Source organism: Xenopus tropicalis, chromosome 10 (genome assembly GCF_000004195.4).
Source record: "Xenopus tropicalis strain Nigerian chromosome 10, UCB_Xtro_10.0, whole genome shotgun sequence".
NCBI classification, from domain to species: Eukaryota; Metazoa; Chordata; class Amphibia; order Anura; family Pipidae; genus Xenopus; species Xenopus tropicalis.
In genome coordinates this window covers 9,007,414-9,020,128 of record NC_030686.2, presented here as the reverse complement: position 1 = coordinate 9,020,128, position 12,715 = coordinate 9,007,414, and the positions used below count along the sequence as shown (strand labels likewise).

At 47.7% G+C, this 12,715-nt stretch overlaps 1 protein-coding gene across 1 annotated transcript; it reads left to right on the top strand.

Annotated features, from left to right (window-relative positions):
• The first annotated feature begins 340 nt into the window (after nt 1-340).
• msl1 (male-specific lethal 1 homolog) lies at nt 341-11,058 on the top strand. Its single transcript, XM_002940214.5, has 8 exons — nt 341-998; nt 5,774-6,003; nt 6,427-6,806; nt 8,779-8,843; nt 8,934-9,001; nt 9,085-9,209; nt 10,581-10,653; nt 10,742-11,058. Exons 1-8 carry the CDS (start codon nt 543-545, stop codon nt 10,830-10,832), a joined length of 1,488 nt encoding a protein of 495 aa, XP_002940260.2. The 5' UTR covers nt 341-542; the 3' UTR covers nt 10,833-11,058.
• The last annotated feature ends 1,657 nt before the right edge of the window (nt 11,059-12,715 follow it).

Sequence of the window (12,715 nt, the reverse complement as noted above, 5' to 3'; positions counted from 1 at the left end):
TTTACTACAGCCCCGCATTACTACAGCCCAGCTTTACTACAGCCCCGCATTTCTACAGCCCAGCTTTACTACAGCCCAGCATTACTACAGCCCAGCTTTACTACAGCCCAGCTTTACTACAGCCCCGCATTACTACAGCCCCGCTTTACTACAGCCCCGCATTACTACAGCCCCGCTTTACTACAGCCCCGCTTTACTACAGCCCCGCATTACTATAGCCCTACATTACTGTGAGGAACACAAGCCTTTCCCTATGTACATACAATAGCGCCTGATACAGTAGCGCCTGATACAGTAGCGCTATGTAAGCCAGGCTTCAGGGCAGGATTAGTGAGCGCTTCCCCTATGTATATCACAGGCCAGAGTTGCGCACACTCCCCCACCCCTCACTATAGAATATTATTTCCAGGCTGCCCCACTCCCCCGCCGCCATCTTGTAGCGGTACCTCCTCCTCCTCCTCCTCGGTTCTCTCATCTACGGCGGCCTCGGCCCCCTCCCCTCAGTCGAGGCTTGAGGAGGATGCCGGGCCCGATGCGACGTTATGAGCATGAGATCCAGCGTGTGTCGCCCGCGGCCCGACGAGCCCTCGCTGGGAGAAGAGCCTCAGGAAAGCCCGGGGCTCACCGGCCGGAGTAGGCCGCAGCTGGACGGCTGGGCTGGGGAAGGAGGGAGAGGGCAGGCCGGTCCGGGCGATCCCTGCGGGAGGCTAGGCTGCGAAGCGGGGGCCCTGGCAGACAAAGGAGCCGGGGGAGCGGCCGGGGCGGCGGTGACCGGAGCCGGGGCTGCTACTACAGCGGCTACCGGACAGGGACAGGCCCCGGCTTCCACTTCCACGTCCCCGGGAGCTCGCTGGAGGCCGCCGCTGAGGGGAGCTGCGGGGCCCGGGTCGTGCCTGAAGCAGATCGTTCTGTTGCAGTTGGACCTCATTGAGCAGCAGCAGCACCGGATCCAGGAGCGGGAACGGGAGATCGGGGAGCTCAGGGCCGAGAAGGACACGGTAAGGGAGGCGGCCGGGAGGCTGCGGTCTGAAAATTGAGGCCGGGGATCGGGCCTGCCGAGAGAAAAAAACCTGCAAGGGATCCATTTATTGTCCGCTCTGTGAGGAGAAGCCGAAGGGGCCATTATGGCAGCAGGGAGGGAGGGGAGCCCGCAGTGTCGGTATATTCTCTCCCACTAGCGCCATTCTGTATATATATATATATATATATATATATATATACCCCATATTCCTCTATTATATTGCCTTATATCTAATGGCTGTACCGCAGGCTGCCGGGCTAATAGCGCCAGGGCACGTCCTGATCTCCACTATTTGTATCCCTACTTGGCCTTTAGGTTACTATCTACATTATACTTTGGCTTTCATCTTTTTATACGACTATTATGTGGCTTAATAGTCATTTATACCGGGTATTTATCCTCTGCTCTTGTCAGCAGTAAATCCCCCTCCCTGCAGTGCAGCACAGCGCCCTATGGAGCCCACACAGGGGACAGGGACAGGGGCTAATGCTGTGGGGCTGGCACCCTAATACTGTGGGGCTGGCACCCTGATGCGGTGGGGCTGGCACCCTAATACTATGGGGCTGGCACCCTGATGCTGTGGGGCTGGAACCCTAATACTGTGGGGCTGGCACCCTAATGCTGTGGGGCTGGCACCCTAATGCTGTGGGGCTGGCACCCTAATGCTGTGGGGCTGGCACCCTAATGCTGTGGGGCTGGCACCCTGATGGTGTGGGGCTGGCACCCTGATGGTGTGGGGCTGGCACCCTGATGGTGTGGGGCTGGCACCCTGATGGTGTGGGGCTGGCACCCTGATGGTGTGGGGCTGGCACCCTGATGGTGTGGGGCTGGCACCCTGATGGTGTGGGGCTGGCACCCTGATGGTGTGGGGCTGGCACCCTGATGCGGTGGGGCTGGCACCCTGATGCGGTAGGGCTGGCACCCTGATGCGGTAGGGCTGGCACCCTGATGCTGTGGGGCTGGCACCCTAATACTATGGGGCTGGCACCCTGATGCTGTGGGGCTGGAACCCTAATGCTGTGGGGCTGGCACCCTAATGCTGTGGGGCTGGCACCCTAATGCTGTGGGGCTGGCACCCTAATGCTGTGGGGCTGGCACCCTAATGCTGTGGGGCTGGCACCCTGATGGTGTGGGGCTGGCACCCTGATGGTGTGGGGCTGGCACCCTGATGGTGTGGGGCTGGCACCCTGATGGTGTGGGGCTGGCACCCTGATGGTGTGGGGCTGGCACCCTGATGGTGTGGGGCAGGCACCCTGATGCGGTGGGGCTGGCACCCTGATGCGGTGGGGCTGGCACCCTGATGCGGTGGGGCTGGCACCCTCATGCTATAGGGCACTAATGGTGTGGGGCTGGCACCCTCATGCTATAGGGCACTAATGCTATAGGGCTGGCACCCTCATGCTATAGGGCACTAATGGTGTGGGGCTGGCACCCTCATGCTATAGGGCACTAATGGTATAGGGCTGGCACCCTCATGCTATAGGGCACTAATGGTATAGGGCTGGCACCCTCATGCTATAGGGCACTAATGGTGTGGGGCTGGCACCCTGATGCGGTGGGGCTGGCACCCTGATGCGGTGGGGCTGGCACCCTGATGCGGTGGGGCTGGCACCCTGATGCGGTGGGGCTGGCACAAACCATGAGATATAAGGTTGGAGGAGATGTATAAGTGCTTGGGCTCCGGGTTGGCACTGGGGTTTGCAGCTGCCTGGCATGTCTGGGGAATGAGTTGGCATTCTGGAATAAAAATAGCGCTAACGGGAGACTTTAATTCTCGGCTTACACCTGATCCCCCGTCTCCCTTTACAAAATGGGATTTCAGTTGTCTTGTCATTGTTTGTAAAAGGCACCCTTATGTATTCAACAGCCGCCTGTCTCCTAATGGGGTATTGCCTCATCTCCCCCGGGGGAAGTCATGGCAGACTCGCTGAGCTTTATTCTAAACACAAGGTCCCCATTTCTTGGCTCACTTTACAATCCCTAGAAAGCTTTAGGGTGAAGACACACGGAGCTACTAGTAGCAGCTACTTTTTCATGGCTACTAAGCACCAGAAAATACTGAGAATTGCCTCTGCTAAAACACACGTAGAGACAATTATCAGTAAATGATCAGCATTGTCTATATTAGTAGCTACGACAAGTAGCTGCTACTAGTAGCTCCTTGTGTCTTTACCCTTAAGCATTGATTATATGGTGTTAAATGGTAGGGGTGTAGTCCAAGATTGAGAAAGGTGGAAGTATATATATATTTTTTTTATTATTTAATTTACATCAAGCAGCCAGCAGCATAGTATTTAAACCATAGCTAGAGAAAATTGAGGGTCTGTATCTGCTTTATGTGGGAATTGCGTTGTTCAGTTGTCTTCTCCAGTCTATAGAGGTGGCCCCTGGCCAGCAGTGCTGCTCTATGGCTGCTGGAGATGTGCCAGGCAATGCTGCTGGGAGCTCTCTGACCAGTTCCCATAAGCCTTCCCTTGGCATATGACAGGGGTGAAACTCCATTGCAGTGCAGGTACCTAGTATCTAGATTTATATGGAAGGGGGCAGCTTTAGGTTCAGCTTGATATTGTGTGACACATTGCACTTTTATAAAGGGGTGGTTCACCTTCAGGGTAACTATCAGTATGTTATAGAATGGCCTATTCTTAGATACTTTTCAATTGGTCTTCTTTATTTATAGTTATTGAATTATTTGCCCTTTATTTCCCCCATTTTCCAGCTTTCAAATGGGGGGGGGGGGGCACTGACCCCAGTAGCCCCGGTTATTCTTACTTTTTAATACTTATCTTTCTACGTATGCCTTCTTGTATTCATATTCCCATGCCTCTTTTAAACCACTGTCTGGTTGCTAGGTTAAATTGGACCCTAGCAACCTGCTAAAATTCCAAATTTGAGAGCTGCCGAACAAAAAGCTTAAATAACTCCAAAAACATCAAATAATAAAAAATGAAGACCAATTGCAGTCCGTCGCCCGTACAGATATTAGTTGCCCTGGCAACAAGATGCCCAACATTTTTCCATTTCTATAGTAACAGCCTCCATAGCCTGTATTTACCCTTAAGGGATACCCTTAGTGTGCTAGCTGATCAGGTTGGAGGATCTCTGGGTTAGACCATAAGTGTGGGGTGGGGGGGGGGGCACTGAGCCCCTAACCATGTATTATTAGGTGCCATGTATGATATAGGCAGCTCCTTCAGCTCCACTGATATTGCTGTTTGTGGGAGTCTTATAGCCAGACTAGAATAAGCCGAGGAGGTGGGGTTCTTTTGGGGGGGTGGGAGCCGATGGAGAGGGAGAATTATTTATTTATTTATTTATTGAGAGAGGGGGAATTGTAGTGTAGGAAGGAAAGGGATGTGTGTGTGAAAGAGAGAAAGAGGAGAAATGGAGTATGGATGCCTGAGCTGCCGCCTGTATAGTAATGCTGGGGGCTCGGCGGTGCAATCCCTCCCTAGGAAGGACCCACTCTGGCTGAGGTAATGCACCCTCCCTCCCCCTGCTTCTTTCATTGCCCTCCCCCTTCTCTCTCCCTCACCCCCACCCACCCATACATTTATGAGAATCGCACAGAACTATCATGGCACTGAAGGGGGGGGTTAAATGGGCTACTATGGCAACATCTAAATGGGGGCTGGCATGGGTTTTAGGTGTGGAGGAATGCATGTGTATGCCGAGGGGTTTAATTTAACCCTTCCATTGCCTCAGAATGGCGTGGGCTAGCAACTGTAAGGGATTTTCACACAGCCGCTAGTGAGGGGGGGGGGCAAGTGGGTGGCTGTCCCGCTTAACCCTTTCATGGCTCTGCATGACTCTGCAGTGTGGTTGGAAGGGAAATGGAGTTGGCAGCTGCTGCCCAGCACTCTCTCCCACAGTGCTAGATTGGCACTGACTGGCATAGGGTTACCAGTTTGCTTTATGTTATACCCGCATTCCTTTTGCTTCTATAGAATGCTGTTTCCCATGCTCTCATTTTACATTGTTTTTCAATTCCCCCCCCCCCCAACATCTCATTCAGTTCCTTCCTTTACAGCAGGTTTTCCTGTCTTGCACACACACACACTTGCACACTTACTCTCACACACACACTTACTCTCGCACACTCGCGCTCTCTCCGCACTGGTTTGCTGCATTGCAGGCTGGCGGAGGCTGTAAAGCCCGCACAATGTCTCCTTTTCCTTCCCCTCCCTCTGCTCTTCCTACTCTGTCCCCTTCTTTCTCCCTTCCCTCTCTGCCTTCCATGTATTCTTCATACAATGCAGCCAATGCCTGGGGTATGATGGGATACCTTGCAGCCTCCTCACTGACTTCCACTACTCCAGTCAAAGATAATTAAGAGGTAAAAGCAGGCACAGCCATGTAACACACCCTAAATGTGCCTCCATTCGTATAGAAGCCAAGTTTCCCCAGCTATAAATGAAAAATCCCTCAATACAATCCAATGTAATCGACATGGGAATAGCCCTGTAGATGTTGCTGCCTGCAGCTGATTGGCCCAGTCTCTTGCTACCAAGGCTCTCGGTCTCTGAAGTGGAAATTATGTTCATTGGAACGATTCATGGTTAGAATATTAAGATATGCGTCTCGGTAAAGTCATAATTAAAATGCCCCCCTGCTCCCCATATTACAGGTTCTAATTATTTGTATTACCCAGCAGCCTTCCCTGCATGTATGAAGGGGTGTTGTAACTAAGTTTTGTGTAATTGTGCCATGTTCTTGCCCACCCATTAACCTCCTTACATTTCTCGTCACCAGCTCTTGGCCCGCATTGAGCGGATGGAAAGACGCATGCAATTGGTCAGAAAGGACAGTGAAAAAGACAGACCGCGCTCGTCTCAGACCAAGGAGCAGCCTGCAGACATGCCAGAGGGTCCCCTACCAGAGAGTGCTGGGGGTGGGAAGTTTCCCCCAGAGGCCTCGCCTCACCTGACCAGCCTCAGCTCCAAACCGTATGGCTATGGCCGCAATGCAAAAGGACACAGAAGGTTGGTACAGTGAGCATTTCTATAAAGGAAAAGACCATTGGCTCCTCAGTAAGGAGTAACGTTTAAAGTTAACCAATCAAAAGGTTGTGTTTATAGAGTTCAGCACAGAAAGCTATACCATTAGCCAGGGCCTCAAAAGCTGTAGTTTTATTGGTTTTCTAAACCAAATTACACTTGGTGGTCACTGAGCATTAATAGGATCTGAGATCAGCTCCATAACTGTCTGATCAGTTGGCCTATTGGCCAAGTGTTATTGCAGATATATATAGTTTAATTGTACAGTATCGGACCTATGTGGCCTGCTGGCTAATTGACTGGATATTCGGGGAAAAAAAAAACATTGTTTATGCATTGATTGCTAAACCTGAATATGCCCCAAGTTTTGAATGAAAGACTTACAAATTGCCTTCCCTCCCAATACAGGAGATCCACGTTTGGCAGCGCAGATCACAGGACCCCAGTCAAAAGACTGACGTCTGATCTCGGCAAGATAAAGGGCAAACTCAGCCAGTCGTTGGCAGAAATGGAGGACGCTGAAACTGGGGCATCCCTGTCCGGGACTCCCTGCCAACGTGGATTGCGCAACAAAGAGACCCCAGAGAAGTCGCACTCTCCTTTGGAAACCCCCCTGAGATCCACATATGGTGTATCCATTCCCCTTTCAGTAAGGGACAGCGCTCCTCACCCTGTTGAGTCAGACTTGCCCTACCTTACCACCAAGGACATGTATCTTAGCCGTTGGCATCAGCCTCCACCCTCTCCATTAAGAGAGCCCTCCCCAAAGAAAGAAGAGAGTGTGGCAAGTAAGAGTCCATCTATAAGCTCATAACACAACCTCACCTTGGTCTTAAAGGGCATCTAAACCCCAAAAAAGTAATTGGTGTAAACCAGGGGTGGCCAGACTCTTTTCCTTCGCCATCAACTGACGACCGGGGAATGCGGAAGTGCGGCGAGAATGCGTACGCAGCACTTCCGCATCCCCGGGTTCATTGCGGTCTACCAGAAATCCACGGGCGATCGACTGGTGGACCACAATTGATGTATTGGCCACCCCTGGTGTAAACTTATCCTCTGTGCACTTTTGCAATTTACATTTATTTTCTATTTTATGTGTTTTCTGATATATATTAAGTTTTAGACCGTTTTACACTGCTAGACAGGCTTCATTTAAGCAACTTTTTCAAGGCCCAGCAACACTAAGGGGCAGATTTATCAAGATGTGAGTTTTGCACTTTATACATAAAACCTCACCTATGGGATTTTTAGAAGTTTATTTGTCAATGGGTGAAAGTTAGAACTCGTCATTTTATAAATACACTTCTAAAAATCCTGTAGGAACGAATAGAACGCGGGTGAGTTTTTATGTATTAGGCGCTAAACTCACATCTTGATAAATCTACCCCTAACTTTCTATGTACTATTTATGCACTTCCTGGATTCAGTTGTGTTGCTGACCTTCAGCTGAGCTGCCACCTCATGTAAGTGCCAGTTTGATGAGATCGGCCATTGGGTCTGATCTGTGAATAGGGCTTATTTGCTTCTTTTATTTTTATCGTGTTGAATGAATGCTTTGTAGCCAATAATTTAGCTTCTCTCTGAACTTCATGGCTTCGACATAATTAAACTTTAAGATGATCAGGTCCCCTTTTTATGTTTTTTCCTGTTATTTGCTTTACTGCTCTGCAGTAAAGACATCCCTTACAGTGCTTGGAAACTCGTCTGGTCCCTCACCTTTGGCTTTATCCCATCACTACCGTTCAGTAAGGTAGCAGTGTGCCTTGATCAATATATATGTACACCAGTGATGAGCCAAATGTTTCCCCAGGTTTCACTGTGGGGGGGGGTGGGACCGTTTGCAATTGGTCATTTTTTATTTGTAGTTTTTTAATTTCAGTTTTTGTTCAGCATCTCTCCAGTTTGGAGTTTCAGCAGCTATTTGGTTGCTAAGATCCAAATTACCTTAGCAACCACGGTGTGGTTTGAATGAAAGACTGATATATGAATAGGAAAGAACTTCAATAGAAAAATAAGCACTAAAAAGTATCAATGATTAAACTGTAGGTTCACAAAGTTTTTGGCTGCCGGGTCAGTGACCTCTGTTTAAAAGCTGAAAAGAGTTAGAAGTAGGAAAAAAATTCAGAAACTATAAGAAATAAATAATGAAGACCAGTTGAAAAGTTGCTTAGAATTGGCCATTCTATAACATACTAAAAGTTAACTTAGACGTGAACACCCCTTTTAAGGAGTAAAATTAACTTTTAGTGTGATGTAGAGCTTGATATTCTGAGACAAATTGCAGTTGGTCTTCATTAATTTTCTGTGGTTTTCAAATTATTTTGCATTTTGTTCAGCAGCTCTCCAGTTTGGAATTACAGCAGGTATCTGGTTGCTAGGGTTCAGTTTACCCTAGTAACCATGTAGTGGTTTTAATGTAAAATTGGAATATGAATAGAAGGATAAATCATAAATAACAATGAAACTGTAGCCTCACAGAGCAATAGGTTTTTGGCTGCCGGGGTTGGTGACCCCCTTTTGAAACCTGGAAAGAGTTACAAGAAAAAGGCTAATCATTTAAAAACTACAAAATAATGACCAATTGAAAAATTGCTAAGAATTGGCTGTTCAATAATAGTTCCATAGTTAATAAAGTTCCATTAATCAAACTAAGAGAAGCAAAGCAGCCCGTATACATAACCGGTTTCAGTAATAAGGCACATGGAATACCAAGCTTTGCTATAAGGCACCAACAGGATATTTTTACTTTATTTTCCCCAGTTCCGTCATGGAGAGAGCACCATATTGAGCCTCTGCAGCTGGCAGAACCATGTGATATCCCAGAGGTAAGCAGTGGGTATGTCCCTATCAGAGCAGCGGAGTGGAATGGCACAGAATGGGCAGTCGCTTTATTAACCTTTTATTGCTTTTTGCAGAATCTGGATGATGCCGTGTTTGCAAAGAGACATGCAAAGTTAGAGCTGGATGAAAAGAGGAGGAAGAGGTAAGCTCCTAATTGCCCCCCCCCCATATCGCTTATGGTAGTGTCTGAATCCTAGCGGGTCTAATGCTCCATGTTTGTTTCAGGTGGGACATACAGAGAATCCGCGAACAGAGACTCCTGCAGAGATTGCAACTGCGGATGTGCAAAAAGAAGGGGAACCAGGAGAGCGAGCCAGAGGTCACCTCTTTCTTCCCAGATGTTGATGATGGTGAGTTTGTGTTGCCGCGGGTCTCCTGTAGGGAATTAGTCGCACTTCCATGTGTGTATCCAGCCTGAAATGTATCCCCCCCCACAGTGCAGTTACTGGTGAAGATACCAATCTAGTTACAGTCATTGTGCATTTGGGGATTTCTGATTAAGTATTTGGGCAGTCAAGAGTCATGATAGGAAATGAAGTGGTTGCATCTAACGTGATACCATGTAATGTGACTCTGAATTAAAGGGGAACTCCAGCTTCCAATGCAAAATGTATTCAAGTATCCCACACAACACAGAAACCCCTAATATACCTATCATTTTAATCTGATCCTTCAAAAAGTAGGAATAAATACCATTTTTATATGCAGAAATCCAGCTGCAAAACAGTTCTTCTCTTTCTGCATCATTTGTAATCCAGGCAGGGGAGGAGGGACTAAAACACTGATGTTGCAGGCACTATATAATCCACAATGCATTGCACTGTGATGTTCATTATTGACTTTGTGTGCAGCAGGGAATTGTGGGATTGGGAGGAGGCAGGCTGAGGGACAGGCGCTACTGTTAAGGTCCCCATACACGGGCCTACTATAGCTGCCGATATCTGTCCCTTGGGCCGATTCGGCAGCTAATCGGCCCGTGTATGGGGAGAGCAGAGCGGCCTGGCCGACCGATATCTGGCCTGAAATTGGCCAGATCTCGATCGGCCAGGTTAGAAAATCTGGTCGGATCGGGGACCGCATCGGCTCGTTGATGCGGTCCCCGATCCGACTGCCCCATTGCCGCCCACATTATTTATTTTTTTATCTAAATGCTCCCCGATATCGCCCACCCGTAGGTGGGGATATCGGGGGAAGATCCGCTCGCTTGGCTAAATTGTCAAGCGAGCGGATCTGCTCGTGTATGGCCACCTTTACAGTTTATTTGAGTCACAAAGTAGTCAGCCAGATCAGCAGGGGAACAGGGGGCGGGGCTTAGGGAACCGGGGGCGGGGCTTAGGGAACTGTTCCAAACCAGATTACATTAAAGGCTGCATATTTTTTTTAATTTGATGTATATTGCAAAATTGCTTGAAATTAAGTTGTGGTTGGGTGAAGTTCCCCTTTAATAACAAATTATCCTAAGTATTGTGCATTTGTACATTGAGGGTCAGTCCCTAAGCTGAGGGAGCAGAGAGAAGCCCAGAATGTGGGGCTTTACTGGGGGCATATTCACAGGCAGAGATCTCTGCTGCCCAAAACCTATCGTGCAGCGTTTCTAGCCTACTTCTTTATTGAACTTTAGATATAATGTAATTTAGATACTGGCCGCACACCCCATAGTAACGTAATCCCTATGCGCTGTTCGGACACTATCGGCTTCATCTCTTTCTCTTTTACAACAGTTGAATCTGTGATGATCACCCCCTATCTTCCTGTTGTGGTGTTTGGTCGTCCATTGCCCAAAATAACCCCACAGTAAGTAGTCGTTTATTTGCCCGGGATGTTCTTTTCCTCTTCCCCCACACATTTCCCCACTTTTTCTTTTTTCCCTCCCCTCCTGCAGGAATTTTGAGCTGCCCTGGCTTGACGACAGGAGTCGTTGCAGACTTGAGATGCAGAAAAAGCAGACCCCACACAGGACACCTCGCAAATAGGCTGGACGGCCAGTCTCGCGGCGACCTTGTAATGTTGGAGAGCGCAAGTTGACATTACGGAGCCTCATCGAACGTGCTGCCTTTCATCTTTAAACCCTGTGCTGCTATGCCTTTCAGAGCAATGTACTGCAACCCCCACAGACAATCCTGAAGGATTATTTTTGTTGCCCCCGACAGACTTTTATTTATTGACCAAATAATAAAAGCGTATTCCTTCTTACCTCAAGCCTGTAGCGGAGTTGGGAGCTTGTGGTTGAAGCTTGCAAGCCCTGCAGACTCCATATTGTTGCTTGGAGGTGCTCTCTAGCGCCCCCCTGCGCACATTTTTCACCCTATACACAGATACTTTTTTCAGAATGTACTAAATTTTACACTTCCCTGGTTCCTAAAATGAATTTGAAATCTTTCTTGGACACACAGATCCCAAAAGAGACTTGAAAGGAAGCCTAGAGTAGATTTGAAATGATAAAGGGTAAACAAGTGGTTAGTCTGTTCTGCCTCCACACTTTTTGCTGCTGCAGCCCCTCCTAGTTAGTATTAGCAGGCAATGTCCCGGCTTCACAGTAGTCTGTGGGCAGCGGTTAGTAATACCAGCTTGATAGCCTTGCCCGTCTCTGGGTACATAGTACCCCAGCCATAGCCCGATCTCCAATGTTTGATCTCACAGGATCCCAGAGACAATCAACACAACCATAGGCGTCATGGTTTCCCCCTTTCCAGGTTGAACAGCTTATTTATAAGCAGGAATATTTATCTGTTAACTGATGGAGCTTACTATTAACTAGTACTTCTCTCTATGGAGTATTTACTGTTTCTATGATAGGGAGCTGCTGTGTTGCTTGCCCCATCTGTGGTATCCCTTCTCACACCAACAACATGGATGTTGGGAAAGGAAAAGTAAACCCTACTAATGAGTAGTGTATAGTCACAGCTGTTGAAGTGTAGCTGTCAGCTTAGGCCTGAGTAAAATACTATGGAAGATTTAAGAGAACCCGTTACTGACACATTTGTATCTGATCCTACATGCAAAAGCTTAAAATAATCTTTATTTCGTTTTTATGGGCTTGTCCGGATAAGTAACCAGTATCTAATGGTAATGGCTTATGCGATGCTCTTACCAAGCAAAAGTGCTATTTCCTAGTGGTCACGTAAAGGGGTGGTTAACTTTTAGTATGTTATAGAATGGCCTATTACAAGAGCCTTTGCAATTGGTTTTCATTATTTCTTTATTGCCTTTTTCCAGCTTTCAAATGGACCCTGGCAGCTGCCAACTATTGCTCTGTGAGGCTACAACTTTATATATATATATATTTTTTTTTTTTTTTTTTTTTCCTTATCCTCCTATTTGGTCCCTCGCCTATTCATATTCCAGTTGCTTTCAAACCACTGCCTGGTTGCTAAGGTAACTAAGACCCTAGCAACCAGATAGCTGCTGAACTGGAGAGCTGTTGAAAAAAAAAAAAAAAAATCCAATGGAAAAAGCCACAAAAACAAATGAAGACCAATTGCAAATTGTCTCAGAATATCGATATCTACACAGTACTAAAAGTTAATTTAAAGATGAATAAAATAAGTTGGGGGGGGGGGGGGGCGACAAATAACCTAGTGCTTATATATCTCCCCCATTTTCATATAATTCCAAAGCTAAAATCTCATTGTACTATTCTTCTTTCGTTGTTCCTTTCTACTAAAATGCTGATTTAGTTTAAAAGCTAAAATAAGGGCAATTAGGGGAAGAGAACAGGGTTCCCACGTATAATTAAAGAATGTTTACATTTCTGAAGAAGAATGTTGTCACAGCCGTCAGATTTAACCCTTTATGCCCTAGAATCGAAGGTGTCCGCCGCATCACCGACGCCATAAATCATGTTTCCAGGTGGCAA